Consider the following 17234-nt stretch of genomic DNA (forward strand, 5'->3'; position numbering starts at 1 on the left):
TATGAGCATGTTATGGTAAAATCGAAGTTGGATTCATAGTCTGAAAGATGCAGATGCCTCTATGTGTCCCAAGCTTTTGGTTAGGTTTACTTTTCTCTCTCCAGACAATACCCGACTGGAATAGAAACAATTCCAGCTGCATTGGTAAAAGTATCACTTTATTGGTTGAACAGTACTGTGGATGTCAACAATTATGAGGTTGAAAAACTAGGGTTTGTAAAATGGAGCTCTCCATCATCACTGATTGTTATGCATAACATGCCCCCTCCCTCGCTTTCTCTCTGTGCCATGTTCCAGTCACATTGAAGGCAATGATGTAGACAGTGACACCAGGGAACAACATCCTTCTTCGCTGTACCCTGGAAGACAAGAACCAGCAGGTGCACTGGAAGATGGATGGGGAACTGCTGTGCCCTAGTGATAGACACCTGATGTTCATGGAAGGCCTGCTCATCCTTAACACCCTGACAAGCGACTCTGGCCACTACCTTTGTGAATCCATGGAGACTGTTAAAGGTAGACAGTACCCCAGGACAGTGGCGGAGTTCCAATTACTGCCTCCTGTTGAAGACAGTGGTCTAAAGGTCCTGCAGGGGGCGGTAGCGACCCTCTCCCTTCTCCTGGTGTCTCTGGTGGCATGGAATGTGTCCAGAGGCTTCTGCTTGAATTGTGTTGGCCCAGTGAACAGGGTTGTACCTGCTGGCGTTATTCCACATGTCTCCTCCAGTGTCTGGTGTCTGGCCCACTGTCAGCCCTGCATAAACCAGTACAACAACAACAACAATGATGTTGTGAACACCATCGAGGAGGATGAAGATGAGGACGTTGTGGCGACTGATGGACAAGATGATGGAGAAAGTGTTCCCGTCATATGCAATGATACCCTGTGGGCTGTTGCCAGACAGGAAGAAGAGGACATTCTTCACCGTGACAACAACAACTCCAACAACATGGTGATTGAGATGATTGAGAGCGGGAGCTCTCACCATGGTATCAAGCATATCACGTTTATATTTCAAAGACTCCTAAAATGACCTCCTAAAATGATAAAAGGAAGTCAAAAAAATAAATAATCATATTGTGTTGGATCTATATTCTACAGCCTATGTTTTGAAAAAAGGATGTATGGGGTTTAGATTCAGGGTGGTTCATATAAATAGTGAAACGATTGAGGGGCTATTAGAGGCGAGAAAGCATCTCTTGGTTTGATGTCCGTCAGCCTACATGGCCCTGGGGAACAGCCGGAGCACCACTTCACAGCTGCACAGAACATCCTGTGAATATCTCCAGAGACTCCCCTGTGAGTGGACCAGGAAGGATTTCCTTTCATACAAACTGGGCAACTGAATGTCAAACACATGTCACATGGTCTCTATAACATCCAATAAGCTACTAAGTAGTTGCCCATACTACGCACAGATCCAGGATCAGATCCAAATTAATCTCTGCCTCACATAATCTCCCCTCACATAAGCTCCCATCACACGGCTATTCAACATGTCTTTTGAGCTGTCTGTCTTTCCTCCTGACTGGAAATCCGCGCTGGTCTTTCCCCTCTTTAAAGGTGGCTCTAGCTCCGACCCCAACTGCTACAGGCCCATCTCCATCTTGCCGTGCCTGGCCAAGGTCCTGGAGAAGCTGGCTCTCAAACAGCTCAACCACTTCATGGCCTCAAACAACATCCTGTCTAACATGCAGTCTGGGTTCCGGCCTGGCCACGGGTGCATCACAGCTACCTTGAAAGTTATGGATGACATTCTCACTTCCTTGGACTCCAAGCAGGTCTGCATCGCTGCCTTTATCGACCTAGCTAAGGCCTTTGATTCTGTCATCCATTCCATCCTTCTACAGAGGCTCTCCAACATTGGTCTCTCGACAAACTCTTGCAACTGGTTTGCCAGCTATCTAACTGACCGAGTTCAGCAAGTGAAGACTGAAAATATCTTGTCAGACCATCTCACCATCTCTAAAGGGGTGCCTCAAGGCTCCATCTTGGGACCAACGTTGTTCTCAATCTACATCAATGATGTAGCAAAAGATGCTGGCAAATCCCAGATCCATCTTTATGCTGACGACACCATCTTGTATTGTGCAGGCCCTTCACTCCACTCTACGGCTTCCACTCTACAACTCAGCCTCACCTCCATTGAGCAGTCTTTTCATCGCCTCCATCTTCCCCTCAACACCAAAAAAACAAAGTGCATTCGACCGGAGACCTCGTGTCAGCAGCCCCCCTAAGATCTTCTGTGTTGACGGTTCCGAGCTGGAGTTTGTCTCTTGTTACAAATACCTTGGCCTTTGGCTGGACTCATCCCTTTCCTTCACCACCCACATAAAGCACCTGCAGACAAAAGTCAAAGCTCGCCTAAGCTTTTTATACCGGAACAAGGCCTCCTTCACCCGTGCAGCCAAACATACCCTTGTCAAGATGACCATCCTGCCCATATTTGACTATGGCGATACCATCTATAGGATGGCATCTCAGTCTGCCCTCAGGAAACTCGACACACTCCATCACTCCGCCATTCGTTTTGCCACTAGTGCGCCTTTCACAACTCACCACTGTGTTCTGTACACCCTTGTAGACTGGACATCTCTTCACAGCAGACGGCTCTGTCACTGGTTTCATATTATCTACAAATCCATACTTTGCAAAACACCTTTCTACCTCTCATCCCTTCTGCACCTCTCTCACCGCCCCGTCATCGTTCTAAGATCCAGTGATCTTGTCCGACTCACCATCCCCAAAGCCCGTACCGTAGTCGGGCGCAGCGCTTTCCGGTTCGCTGCAGCACACGACTGGAACACCTTACAAAACACCCTCAAACTCACCGCCCTCACCTCACTCACTGCTTTCAAACAAATCCTAAAGCGAACCATAGTCGATCAATGCACCTGTTGATCACCGTCTCTCACCCATAACCCATCACTGCCTCATTTTAAGTACCCCTGCTCCACTACCCCCGCTATCCCTCACCTCCGCTCTTCCTCACCCCTACCTCCTCCGTCTCTCTCCCCTCTCTCTGACTGTTAGTATTTTAATGCATCTGTATTTGCCAGTGTTTTATTGTTTTATTGTTTATTGTATTACTTAACCTTGTTTTATTTCTAGCTTCCCATCCCCCCCCCCCAAAGAGCCATTGCTTTTTGGTCAGGCTGCATTTGCAAATAAGAATTTGTTCTTACATGTTTGCTTAAATAAAGGTTAAATAAAAAAATAAAAAAATAATGAAATGCTCTACCTACATTTGACAAAAAGCAAAGCTGATCGCAAACCAACATGTTGGTACCTTCTATGAAAATAGTTTTAGCCTCCTCTGGAAACTGTATATCTGTGATGTGCTGTGAGGTCAGTGGCTGCTGGGGATGTTGAAATGTCATCTATAGGCCTAGTGGATGAAATTCAACTTGGTTGCTAAGAGTTGCATGTTGGGCAATTTGAGTAATTAGCATATTATGCTAATTAATCGCTAAAAACTGGAAATGGCAAATGTTCTTATAGTTAACTTTATCTAAGAGTCTAAGTCCATGTTTATGTTGTCCAGAAAGTCATCTAGTACCATGGTCCAGTCATGCAACCTTTCCTCATAAGGGAAAAGGTTAGCATAAGTTGCATAAATTAGGTGTACATTAGGTCAAAGTCAGGAAAGACTTAGACTTTGACTAAGTGCCTTAGAAAGGTGATTTTAGAGTCTAAGTCTCTGTTTTGATGTCCAGATTCAATTAATCTCTTGCCAATAACTAAATCATGCAACCTTTCCTCATTAGCATACTTTGCATAAATTATGTAATGCTATTTTTAAAAACCGTCACAGACTTCCCAGAGTAAGTTTAATTTAATGGCAATATACTGCATATAAAATATTAACATTTGTTGTACATAAGAACATTTTCCAAAAGTTAGCTCATTTGAAAATCCAACCATTTACATGAATTAATGCTCATAAATAATAAATCATCAAATATAGGAACCAGCAATATGTTCAACAACAACCACACCCTCACTCTCAATGGCCTTCACCCTCTTCATCATCTCTCTCCTCACTCCCTTCAGCCTCCTCATCTTCTTTGTCTTTGTCGAATGTATGGTGAATGGGTTGCAGCAGCGGACCTCACCGCCTTCACACTTGCAATTGTCAGTGCAACTGAGACTTCTTCTGCCCATACAGTGCGAGGAAGAACTCGGTCCTGGTATCTTTTAAGTCACTGTGAGTGGCATCAGGTTCCCCAAGCACTGTGTGTGACAGTGTCACAACCTCTCCAGGAGACCCTGACATTTGTCACCCAACCCTCCCTGATGGTGGCATTTGTGTCCAGGATGGTGCCATCCCACTTCTCCATCTGCACTGTTGATTGAACGTTGGCCTTCCAAGCCCAGTACACTAACAGAATGAATACGTCAGCGTCATCACTTAGGATACGTATGGTGGCTGCTCCTGCTCCAGCTGCTTGCAGCATGTAGTTAATGAGGGTGACGTCAGCCTCATGCTTGACGTTGCAGTCCTTGTGGTTCACAAACAGGATTTTATCAGCGGCGAGGTCATTATGTGCACAGAAGGAGAGATAGCTGTGTCTTGTTCGATGTGCTCTTCGTCACGGCGAAGGGGTATGTTGATTTGTACAGCTTGTACTCGACTCCTGCACCGACTCCTGCTCGTCTTCTCCTCTCATGATCTTTGGCACTGGGCTCATCATTGTAACCGTCAAAGATGACGAGAGTCTGATCACCTCCTGCTGCAGTGTAGACTTTGGAGGGGCGTGCATTGATTCTAGAGGCAATGTCCCTGATCGTACCTGCCACAGGCCAGACAATGTGGTAGAGCAGCTGACTTACATACCATTATCCAGTGCTCTTTATTTCCTCCAGTAGTTTTTCTTCAGGTCCAGATGGACATGTCCTTTTTGGAGGTAAAATCATGGGACATTGTGTGGGAGTCAAGTGGAGAGTAGCAGGTGACGCCGGTGGGGGAGGAGGGGACTGCACATTGTTGCTCACAAAATACGGGGATAAATAGTATAATGAGGTTGCATGACTGCACCATGGTACTAGATGACTTTCTGGACATCACAAACATGGACTTAGACTCTTAGATCACCTTTTTAACTAAACTAGAAGCAAAATGATAGCCATTTCCAGTTTTTAGTGATTAATTTGCATAATATGCTAATTACTCAAATTGCCCAACATGCAACTCTTAGCAACCAAATTGAATTTCATCCACTAGGCCTATATATGACATTTCAATCATACAAGTTCATAAGAATCAACATGTCTGGGTTTACTATGGGGCCTTATGGGGCTTCCAGTAGACTAAAGGCTGGCGGTGCATCTTGTCCACCAAATCAAAAGTTATGGTTTTTTTTCCTGAATTGTGGGGGCATGTTTGAATGCTTAATCTCATATTTGTATTAACTATAGGTATACGATATCTATCTGTTTAGATATAGTAAAAATCTATGGCCCTTCCAAGGTGTTGGTTCTGGCGCCGGACCTGCTATGTTAGAAGAACAACATAATTCAGCTGCCGGCAAAGAGGCTCACAGAAGTTGCATAGAGAAGCTCTCTGCCAATAGTACCTTTAGAAAGAGGAGCTGCATGGTTTTACAGTACATGTGTATTTTGGGATCATGGCTGATTGCACATTTGAATGTACTTTTCAGACCAACTGCTTTTTGTGACGTAGGAAAAGACGTATTTCACAACATCATGTCCAAAAAAGCTGAGTAAAAAAACCTTTTAAATTTAAATGAAATACAACAATGGTTAAGAGGTGGTGGTCTGCCAAATGGAATAGAAAGAGTTCAGTAGGCATTTTGAACATGATATTATCTAACACTAATGCTGATAAGACCTTTGTCCTCTGATGCGCGCACACACACACACACACACACACACACACACACACACACACACACACACACACGTGTGTGTCATGAGTGTTGGTGTCGGTGTCAGTGTCAGTGTCAGTGTCAGTGTCAGTGTGTGTGTGTGTGTGTGTGTGTGTGTGTGTGTGTGTGTACCCATAGTGGGAACTTTCAGCAGCGTTCTCAACTACAGCCATGATTGGACTAAAGCAAGGGGTGGAAGTAAACAAAGTTGTGCAGAGAGTGGTGCAGAGAGCGGTGTGTGTGTGTGTGTGTGTGTGTGTGTGTGTGTGTGTGTGTGTGCGTGTGTGTGTGTGTGTGTGTGTGTGTGTGTGTGCATGTGTGTGTGCGTGTGTGCGTGCATGCGTGTGAGATTGAGAGAGAGGCAGAAAGGGAGTGATGAAGGGAGAAAGAGAGAGATAAAAGGACAAAAAGCCACTGAAAGCCATGTTAGTTTTGGCTCTTCACCTTTGGCATGAACACACTCCCAAGCCCATGGGCCACAGTACAGCATCAAAATCACATCAATACTTATCACTACAGATTCTATGTTTGATAGAATTAACCCATAACACGTCACACACATACAACAGTGTATCTCATTGCCAAGCTGTTGATTGTATCTAGCATCCATCTCAATGCACTCATCACAATCACATCACATCACAACAGGTTTTGGATGAGTTTACTGCTATACTCTCATAATAAATCACTAATTATCTCATGATAAATCACTTTATCAGGGTGTTAGCAGGTCTGGTTAACTTCCTACTGCATGGATTATCCATATCAGTCCATCTGGCGGAACTGGAAGGTCCAATGTTCTACTAGTGGATTTCCTCATACCCAGGGATGTCAGACGGCAGGGACGCAGTGGTCTGGTCCATGCCAGCTCGGCCCAGTATGTCCAGGTCCACTATAGTATTCCCCTACTCCGCCTCCAGCTCTAGCACCAGCCTGTAGGAACCAGTTGTTGCTTCTGGCTGGGACAGCTGTTGCTCGATGCACACACCCTGCTCTCACTGGAATAGCTAACATAGCTCTGGGAAAAGGGATACAGTATACATACAAATAACTTGAAGTGGCCCTGCTTGCATGAGATATGAAAGGACAGAGGAGAGAGTGCTCAATTCCATCTAAGCTGCGTTTTGGTGTAGTAGCTCTTGTTTCCTATGGTAAAATAAAGTCACAGAATAATTTAGGTGCTGTAAAAAAGCTATTTCTGCTCAAAGGTACACTCCCCACACAAGTACTGTAGATGCCTTGAGTTGTCAGAGTAGCTGTGTGCTGCTCATTGGTTGTTTGTAAACATGTAAAGTACCCCTATTTGCCTACTGTATCATTTATCTGAAAAGTGCCTGAGGTGGATTTCAAATTGGACACAAGAGGCCTAATTTCTTAAAGAGTAAAAGTGTGGCAAATAGTGACCTTTTGTCCAATGACATAACAAAAAAAATAAAAAATAAAAATGCCATTTAGATTACTCTTTTATCCAACGTGACTTACATTGCAGTGAGTGCATACATTTGTTCAGTATAGAAACCCACAACCTAAGGGTTGTTAGCACCATGGTCTACCCCCTGAGCCACAGAGGACCATGCATGAGTGACACTCTCTGATTTAGGATTTGCTGAATCCGCTAGGTTGCTTAGTGTCATTTTACAAACCCCAGTTATTTTTGCTGCCAAGGGGAGGGGTTATAAGTTAACACACGCGCACGCACGTACTCACACACTCACGCACTTATACACGCACAGGAAAATCCTTTTGTAAATATCGACAATCCAATGCGCCTTGATTTTCACAAAAGGTTGTATAATCATAACCTCTTGATAGACTATTAGCCCAGTGGTCGTCCACACACAGGTCTGAGGAACAACCTTCCCTTTGGGCGAGGCTGGTCCAGCTGTTGGGTGTTGGAGCCTCTCAGGGGTCAGGGGTTACCGAGGGCATAGAAGTTGTGAAATCTGAGGAGTACGGTATTCACTTTCAGATAACGTCTGGGCCGAGACTGAAAACAAACAACAAACTAATTCCTAATCCATACCCACACAAAGAGAGACAGAGGGAAAGACAATCACAATCTCGATTGGTGAAACTGGGAACAAGTCAGCCACCAATCAAACCATTCAGAGATTTATTCTGAAAAAAGTAAATACATTTCAACGTTGTTGAAAATCAATGACGCACTCGCTAGTCAAGCCAAAACATTGCAATGCAATGGATTTGGTGAGTAATCCCCACTACTCTACACTAACTAGGTAGTAGTGGGGATTACTCGCCAAATCCATTGCATTGCAATATTTTTTAAATATTAGAAACAGACATGACTGTCGATCTTGTGGAGATTAGAACATACATCACACATAGTATGATATGTGTATAACAACTAATAAATGACATGGCAAACTGTCTGCCCTTTGCCTCTGTTGATAAACACTGAGGAGATTTACCTGAACCAATCCCCCTGGAACTGGAATGACCCAGATCTGACAGCACAGAGGACCGCCGCTCTCTTCAAGGCCTTTTGTGTGTATGTGTGTATGTGCGTGTGTGTGTGTGTGTGTGTGTGTGTGTGTGTGTGTGTGTGTGTGTGTGTGCGTGTGTGTGTATGTGCGCGTGCATGTGCATGTGCACATGCTCATGTGCTGTCAAACTAGGAGGCCTATCGGTAAAGGGGGGAGAGACTTTGTATTATCATCCCAGGGCAATTCAGACTGATACCAGTTCTGCCCCAGATTCCAATGAGTGTGAATGGATTAAAGTGCCCCAAACTGATACCACTTGACCCCATGGTGACCCTAGACAACTCCACAGCTGCTGTGCCTCTCTGAGGAGTGGATTGTCAGACAGACCAGACACAATCTGCAGGGCGGAATATCAAATCAGGCAGTGATGAATTAGGGATGAGTTGGAGCAGTAGAGATTAGGTGGGAGAGTGAGGACTGTACAGTAGGATATTCAGTGGGTGTGATGAGGTAGTAGGGGAGGGACAGGTGTGACAGGCGTGAAAAGGACATTAGCAGTGGGGATGAGGAGGGCCAGGGTTTGTTGAGTCTACTCCTGCTGGTACCGGATGGTATAACCCACATCCATGAACTCTTAAGGGTCGATCGGAAATGAGTTTGGGGGTAAGGGGTTCCGAGGGGTCTTAGAATTGAACTCTCACATGGGAAGGGGAGTAGGGCACACACATGAGGAATCTGAAATAGAATCCCTATGTGGGATGGTTATAAGCCCGGCTAGCTCAGTCGGTAGAGCATGAGACTCTTAATCTCAGGGTCGTGGGTTCGAGCCCCACGTTGGGCGCTACCTTTTGAGGGGTAGTGGTCTAGTGGATAGTGAGTTGGACTTGTGATCGGAAGGTTGTGAGTTCAAATCCCGCCTGAAACCACACCACTACTAGTGTGCCCTTGAGTAAGGCACTTAGCCCTCAGTTACTCCAGGGGGAATGTCCCTGTAATTCGTAATTGTAAGTCGCTTTGGATAAAAGCGTCTGCTAAATGGCAAAATTATTATTAAATTATATGCATGATTGAGAGGAGGGATCAGATTAACTGGGAAACCCTTCACACTGAAATTACACTTCCTCAAAATACAGCCCAGCTCAGAGAGGAGGATGTCAACTGAATTGTTCTGGTCATGTCAAAACACAATGGACACCTCACCTCCCCCTGTTATGCTTCCATGAGAGGAACTGGCACATTATCAACTGTCTCATCCTCTTTTCTCCTCTCACCCTTCTCACCCTCCCCTCTCACCCCCCCCCCCTCCCCCCCCCTTGCCTCACTATCAAACCCCCCTCTCCACTTCTCTGTTTGATGCAAGGCCAGACTGTATAGGATTGCATAATGCATCTGGGCAAATAACCATGTGCCAATCAGCATTCAATCTGATTCTGACATCAGATCCACCCATTTTGATGGAGGGATATAAGGTTGATAGAGAGGATGAATCTCTCTACTCTTCGAGTCACAATCGGGGTTCACTGTTCTCAAGTGCTTAGTGCTACTACTGAAACTCGGATCAAAGATGGCACCTGTCAAAAAGGTAACCGTACTTTTATTTTCTTTTTAAAGTAATTTTTTCTCAGTGGGGCAGTCCCACTCATATTTTTCACTTTATTGGACATATATATATAGTGAAGACAGACAGGAAAGTAAGGGAAAGAGGGCATGTCAGCATAATATGTGTACTGTGCACTATAGACCACGGTGCTAGACCACTGGACCACCCCAGGCCACTAACCCTACTTTTCTAAGTAAACTTACAATAGACTGGTGTAGAACAGGCTCAAAACAGATACAGTATCTTAGTTCATGTAGGAGGTTTGCTCTAAAATATTTAAGGCTTTATTCTAGATTGTTTAAGTCTTAGTTCTAGAATATTTTAGGCTTACAGTAGTTACAAATTGTTGTACTGTGTGTAGTGTTGTCAGGGGAAACCCACTGACCCACTGACAACCCACTGATAGAGATTCACTGCTATGTTCCTGCACAGAGAGGTTAAGTGTGTGTGTGTGTGTGTGTGTGTGTGTGTGTGTGTGTGTGTGTGTGTGTGTGTGTGTGTGTGTGTGTGTGTGTGTGTGTGTGTGTGTGGGGCCGGGGTGATAACCAGAGTGGAGCAGTTACCGCTGGAGAGACTCAGATTGGGGATGACCAGAGCAGTGTCCTTATCTGTATAGCCTTGAGCTGCCTGACACACATACTGTACACACTCACTGCTGCTCTCACCTGCATGTGCTGGAGTTAGGCCACTACTCAAACTCTCCATTATGTGACAGCAGCTGATTTTTATTCAGAAAAATGTAAATACATTTCAACATTGTTGAAAATCAATGACACACTCGCTACTAGTCAAGCCAAAATATTGCAATGCAATGGATTCGGTGAGTAATCCCCACTACTACCTAGTTAGTGTAGAGTAGTGGGGATTACCCACCGAATCCATTGCATGGTTGCCGACTTGTTCCCCCTTTCACCAGCTTCTGTCACTTTTGTAATCTAGGCAACTGTATGGGACTGCATTTCAGTATGTTGTAGCATTGATTGTAGTCTAAAGTATTTTCATGAGCATCCGTTTCATAGACTAGGCTTAAGCCTAATTCTAGACTAAATAGCATCTGCAATGGAGACTTTACATTGAAAGTGTGATTTAGTCCAGGACTAGGCTTAAACCAGCCCAATTATGTTTAAAAAAAAAGATTTACTGACTCCGAAATCCTTATCCTTATTCTAAAATGTAAATGGCATATCCCCCCCTCGCAAAAAAGAAAAGTCTGATATTGGTCTGATTATTCACAAAATTCTGTAGGCACAACATTGATTGCTTTATTATTCTTATATAGTGTCATGGTTTTCTACTGAATTTCCTCAAACTGCTTGAATTGACTGTGAGAGGCAACCATAGCATAAGACAAGTGTCTCTGAGCTGTGATACTCTGTCCCACAGGGTATCATGGAGCGTCTGAACGGAGGAGAGGTGGTCATTGGTGATGGAGGGTTTGTTTTCGCTCTGGAGAAGAGGGGCTATGTGAAGGCTGGGCCATGGACCCCAGAGGCTAACATCACACACCCTGACGCTGGTGAGAGCACACACAACACACACACACACACACACGCACACACACACACACACACACACACACACACACACACACAGACAGACTATTTGTCTTCTAACCTCAAATTAACCTTAACCTAGCCTCAGATTAACCTCTGGACAATGTTCAGTCCGCCAGCTACACAGGGAGTTCCTGAGAGCCGGTTCCGATGTGATGCAGACATTCACTTTTTATGCCAGTGACGACAAACTGGAGAACAGGGGCCAGAGTCTGAGATACACTGTGAGTACCCGAGTCAAGAACACTCCATACTGTGCTTGAACATGGGCCAGAGTATGACATACACACTGCCCTGTGAGTCATCCTCACATTTGGTCTTATAACAGACCCTCATCTCCTTTATGTTGTCATTCCTTATTGGTTCCAGGGGGCACAAATTAATGAGGCAGCTTGCGACCTGGCGAGGGAAGTAGCCAATGAGGGGACTGCATTGGTGGCAGGTGGAGTTTGCCAGACACCCTCCTACCTGAGCTGTAAGAGCGAGACCGAGGTGAAGGCCATCTTCAAGAAACAGCTTGATGTCTTCGTGAAGAAAAATGTGGACTTCTTGATCGCAGAGGTACATCCTGCTAAATACCTAGAAAATACAAGCTGAAAAACGTAATGTGAAATAAAGCCTTACCACAGCAAGCTTTGACCCACTGAGAGTGCTCCTTGAGGAACTACACTCTGAACACATATGATTGATCTTAGCTAAGAGAGGCGAACTGGAACTTCATTCACGTCTACTGTACATTTTGAGTTCAATTGATGGAATGAATATTGATGTATTGGGGGAAAATAATAGGTCTCAGAATGACTCTTGAGTGACTCCTTTTTATCTCAGAGCATGTTGTATTATTATATATGTGTTGTGTGTGTTCTAACGTGTAAACTTTCTCTGTGTTCACTGTGTTGTCTATGTTGTACAGTACTTTGAGCACGTTGAGGAGGCAGAGTGGGCTGTGCAGGTGTTGAAGGCTACTGGGAAGCCTGTGGCTGCCTGTCTGTGTATCGGACCAGAGGGAGACATGCATGGTGTTAGCCCTGGAGACTGCGCTGTCAGGCTGGTCAAGGCTGGTGCGTACTGACACAGATATAAGGGCTTATATTACAATTTCAACTCTGTCTAATCCTTTATCTCAGTCTAATTTATACCCTACTCCACCTGGTCACACATGTGTACAGTACCTGAACCTCTGTATCCTTCAGGTGCCCAGATCATTGGGGTGAACTGTCACTTCGACCCACAGACCTGTGTAGAGGCTGTGAAGTTGATGAAGGCTGGAGTGGAGAAGGCAGGGCTGAAGGCTCACTACATGGTGCAGCCTCTGGCCTTCCAGACCCCAGACTGCAACTGCCAGGGCTTCATCGACCTGCCAGAGTTCCCCTTCGGTAATACACACATGCATACGTTGTTGTTGTTATATGCTACTGTAATGCAGAGCTGTCAAATGCAAATTAGAAACAGAGTCTGTGTTTGCAATTGTCTTAATATCCCTATACCCTCTCCCCTCCCCTAAGCCCTTGAACCCAGGATCCTGACCCGCTGGGACATGCACAAGTACGCCAGGGAGGCCTACAAGGCTGGAATCCGATTCATCGGAGGCTGCTGTGGGTTCGAGGCCTATCACATCAGGGCTGTGTGTGAGGAGCTGGCCTCAGAGAGGGGGATTCTCCCTGCAGCTTCAGAGAAGCACGGCATGTGGGGCAGTGGCCTGGAGATGCACACCAAACCCTGGGTCAGAGCCAGGTGAGAGAGCAGAGAAAGCTGGGATCATGGCGGTTTCAACACGGCATACATTTAAATAATTAAATCCTTGATGTATGTGTGTGTGTGTGTGTGTGTGTGTGTGTGTGTGTGTGTGTGTCATAGGTCTCGCCGTGACTACTGGGAGAACATCCAGCCTGCATCAGGGCGTCCCCTTTGCCCCTCCATGTCCAGTCCTGAGGGCTGGGGGGTCACTAGAGGTCATGCTGACCTGCTACAGCACAAAGAAGCCACCAGTGCCCAGGAGATACAACACCTGCTGGAGATGCAGAAGAAGGCCAAGGTTACCGCCTGAGAGAGAGAGAGAGAGAGTGAGAGAAAGATACTCTTCTTTCCCATTTCAGTATATAGACAGCAAGCACTTGTAACAGCTAGTGTTGCTCTATTACAGAGCATTGCTATGTAACCCTTCAAAAAAAATAAACTTTAATTTGATACCATATGTTGCTACTTTGTATGTTAATAATATGGAGTGTCTTATTTTCTTACAAATACTAGCCATGGCTAACTTCTAATTCTGTGCACCCCCCCCCCCCCCCTCTCTTGGGTGGCCTCTATTCACGGGTATTGACATAAAACCAAGGAATGTGCATTATATTTTGGGTTATGATAAGGTAAGGCAGTAATAGGCCTATATGTGAGTCATCTTCTGTGTGAATCATTTGATATATTATCATTCATTTAAATAACCATTGAACAACAGGACAAATCCCATATTGTGCCTTTAAAATCTAGCTGTGAATCTTAACCTTGTAAATCTGTTGACAGATTTATAGCATAAAGTAGCTGTGCACATCTATCATTAGGAGTTGGATCTCATGAATGGGATCCTTGTTGTCCATGTATCTATTCAGAGGTAGGCCTAATAAGATGGAAAACCCCAAACTAAGAGGAGGACTGATGAACACACAAACAGCTATACTGAAACTAGGCTAAACTAGTAACACTTTATAGTACAATGCTCTCATTCAGTCACAAGGGAGGGGAGATGTTGTGTAACTGGGGGTTTGCCAATCAGAACATCGCGTTGGCAGACCCCTCCCTTGCTTCAGTGCGATATATGCAGCACCTCGAATTGGAGAAGCATCTGTTCAGAGCCTCAAAGACTGAGCGATCAGGAACCCACAGCACGGGAGTAACGGAGGGAATTATGGCACCCACAGGAAAGAAGGTAGATGTGCACTCCTGACGACTCCACTTTGGATTGACACTCTGTGGGCTATACGTTTTACTGTTAAATATATTGCATGGAATGGAATGCATATATACTGAATATATATTATATACTTTTTCATAGTTTGTGTATTAGACGTTATCATAGTTTATTTAAAAAATACTTTTTGGTATCATAATACCTTTTGCGCATTTGTTGCGCTGACATATCGTGACGTTAGAATTATAAGGTTCTATCTCCATTTTGGTCAAAATTTAGTTTTTTACATAATCTGATCCATTAGGTGTTTATTAATGCCTGTGTGGTGTTATTTTTAAAATGTTGACATTTTTGAGTTAGTTATTAATAAAATACAAAGGTTCCATCTCACAAAACATAATGGAATGTAAACACTTTGACTGTCAATATCTCTGAACTACCCTAAACGGAGATAGAACCTTTCTAAGCTCACGATGTGTAATGAATGTAAGGAATAATGATTATTGTAGAAGTGGGATGATCATCGCAAAGTGTACAGCCTACTATAGGGATTATTATTAAGTAAACACTGCTGCTTAGGTTAGAAATGATTGTGATTAAGATTATGAATCTGATTCTAGGGTATCTTGGAGCGTCTCGACGCCGGGGAGGTGGTGATCGGAGATGGGGGCTTCGTGTTCGCCCTGGAGAAGAGAGGTTACGTGAAGGCAGGACCCTGGACCCCGGAGGCGGCCGCAGAACACCCGGAGGCCGGTAAGATCCATCACTTAACCCCTTTCCTGCCCATCGGAAAGTGATTTTCTTCCTTGGGACCGTAGCTATTTGCAACCTTCTTTAACACTTTAAGCACCTGTTTATTCTACATACGAGAAATGTGTCATGTATGTGGGGACTGTCCTACCCACTCATGAGAAATGAGATGCCACTCAGGAATTCACTTCGCCTGCTCTGATTGATTTTCAGTGCGACAGCTGCACAGGGAGTTCCTGAGATCTGGATCAAATGTCATGCAGACATTCACATTCTATGCCAGTGATGACAAACTGGAGAACAGGGGCAACAACCTCAGCTTCACAGTAAGTAAGAAAGGGCTTCTTAGTCCATTATGACTAAGCTTCACAGTCAATTATGAAGGGGAATAATAATATGAGCATCCGTTTCTAGTTTGACTCATTTAGGCTACCCTCAACCAATCCTCATCTCTCAGGCTGTTTGACTTTACAGTAGCCTACACTGGTCTGTTATCACCTAATGTTACCTGTTCATTTTACCTGACACCTAAATCATCTTTTTGTAGGGAGCCCAGATCAACGAAGCAGCGTGTGAACTGGCCCGTGAGGTTGCCAATGAGGGTGATGCCTTGGTCGCTGGGGGTGTGTCTCAGACCCCCTCCTACCTGAGCTGTAAGAGTGAAACCGAAGTGAAGGCCATCTTCCAGAAACAACTTGATGTCTTCATCAAGAAAGACGTGGACTTCCTGATCGCTGAGGTACTGTGATTATGATTGGTCTATGCTGGAAACACAATGAGATACTACAGTAGTGACTGTAATATTTATTTTACCTATTGGTCCAGTGTTGCCAATCTCTGGCTCCTATCCTTACCCAGACCACATATTGCTCTTACATCTTAAAGCCATTCAATCCATTCAGATCTATAGATGTGCGTCTGTATGTCAATGGTGTCTTTCCTGTGTGGTGTTTGTCTCTCCTGTAGTACTTTGAGCACGTTGAGGAGGCAGAGTGGGCTGTGCAGGTGTTGAAGGCTACTGGGAAGCCAGTGGCTGCTAACTTGTGCATCGGACCTGATGGAGACCTGAATGGAGTCAGCCCTGGAGACTGTGCTGTCAGACTGGTCAAGGCTGGTATGTCGACCATAGTGCAATAGGCTGATGTATTACTCCAGGTCATGGATGATAACTCTGTGGATGCAATAGATAGATGATCTTTTCTCACATATCAAGTATAACTACTTTATGTACAAGCAAGATACATATTGTCATTTTTTCTTTTTTTTCTGTCTTTTACAGTAATTCACCTAGCCCTGTTGTACCTCTGAGACTAGAGATATTCCTCTGTCTGTTTCTTGTCCACCAGGTGCTGAGATCGTGGGGATCAACTGCCACTTTGACCCTATGACCTGCGTGAAGACCACAGCTATGATGAAGGCTGGAGTGGACAAGGCAGGGCTGAAGGCTCACTACATGGTGCAGCCTCTGGCCTTCCACACCCCAGACTGTAACTGCCAGGGCTTCATCGACCTGCCAGAGTTCCCCTTCGGTAATACACACATATTAAACAGTATACACACACTTATCTTACCCTCTCACATACCTTAAAGTGTACATGTGAATACACAGCATACACACACATACTAACAAACGCTGTACACACACACACAAACACCTGTGAGTGCTACCTACCAGCGCTTCGACATTGTTTTACCAAATGATCCTACACCGCCATCTTCTGTTCAACACTGGTACTGCTTTACCTTTGTCTGACTCAGGCTTGGAGCCCAGAATCCTGACCCGCTGGGACATGCACCAGTATGCCAGGGAGGCTTACAACGTGGGTATCCGCTACATTGGAGGCTGCTGTGGGTTCGAGCCCTACCACATCAGGGCTGTGGCTGAGGAGCTGGCCCCAGAGAGAGGCTACCTGCCCGCAGCTTCAGAGAAGCACGGTAACTGGGGAGCAGGCCTGGAGATGCACACCAAGCCCTGGGTCAGAGCCAGGTGAGAGGACGCTACAGAATACCACTAAATGACTGGTTTTAGATCTTGAAGAAAACAAGATGGATATGCTAAACTGGTCTCTCTCTCTTTCTCTCTCTCTCTCTCT

The 17234-nt window shown here is 45.0% G+C and overlaps 2 protein-coding genes across 2 annotated transcripts in view; both read left to right on the forward strand.

Moving 5' to 3' along the window:
* Positions 1–9778: 9778 nt before the first annotated feature.
* Positions 9779–13680, forward strand: LOC308158569 (betaine--homocysteine S-methyltransferase 1-like). Its single transcript, XM_080532213.1, has 8 exons — positions 9779–9915; positions 11317–11449; positions 11598–11710; positions 11856–12047; positions 12400–12547; positions 12680–12862; positions 12992–13220; positions 13344–13680. The coding sequence occupies exons 1-8, from the start codon at positions 9898–9900 to the stop codon at positions 13531–13533; spliced, it is 1206 nt and encodes a 401-aa protein (XP_080388339.1). The 5' UTR covers positions 9779–9897; the 3' UTR covers positions 13534–13680.
* Positions 13681–13826: 146 nt separating this feature from the next.
* The window catches only part of LOC308158568 (betaine--homocysteine S-methyltransferase 1), a 4040-nt gene continuing 632 nt past the window's right edge, over positions 13827–17234 (forward strand). Inside the window, exons 1-7 of the mRNA XM_080532212.1 lie at positions 13827–14409; positions 15012–15144; positions 15355–15467; positions 15689–15880; positions 16108–16255; positions 16488–16670; positions 16900–17128. Coding sequence (XP_080388338.1) covers positions 14197–14409; positions 15012–15144; positions 15355–15467; positions 15689–15880; positions 16108–16255; positions 16488–16670; positions 16900–17128 — 1211 coding nt within the window. The 5' untranslated portion in view covers positions 13827–14196. The remainder of the gene's footprint in view (positions 14410–15011; positions 15145–15354; positions 15468–15688; positions 15881–16107; positions 16256–16487; positions 16671–16899; positions 17129–17234) is intronic.

The sequence above is a fragment of the Nansenia antarctica genome (assembly GCF_963989245.1).
Source record: "Nansenia antarctica genome assembly, chromosome: 5".
Taxonomy (NCBI): domain Eukaryota; kingdom Metazoa; phylum Chordata; class Actinopteri; order Argentiniformes; family Microstomatidae; genus Nansenia; species Nansenia antarctica.

What these genes read in the sequence shown, in the direction of transcription:
- LOC308158569 (XM_080532213.1), top strand. An exon ending in CATCACACACCCTGACGCTG is followed by an intron (nt 11,450 to 11,597) that starts GTGAGAGCACAC and finishes GACAATGTTCAG; the next exon opens with TCCGCCAGCTACACAGGGAG. An exon ending in CCTGCCAGAGTTCCCCTTCG is followed by an intron (nt 12,863 to 12,991) that starts GTAATACACACA and finishes CCCTCCCCTAAG; the next exon opens with CCCTTGAACCCAGGATCCTG.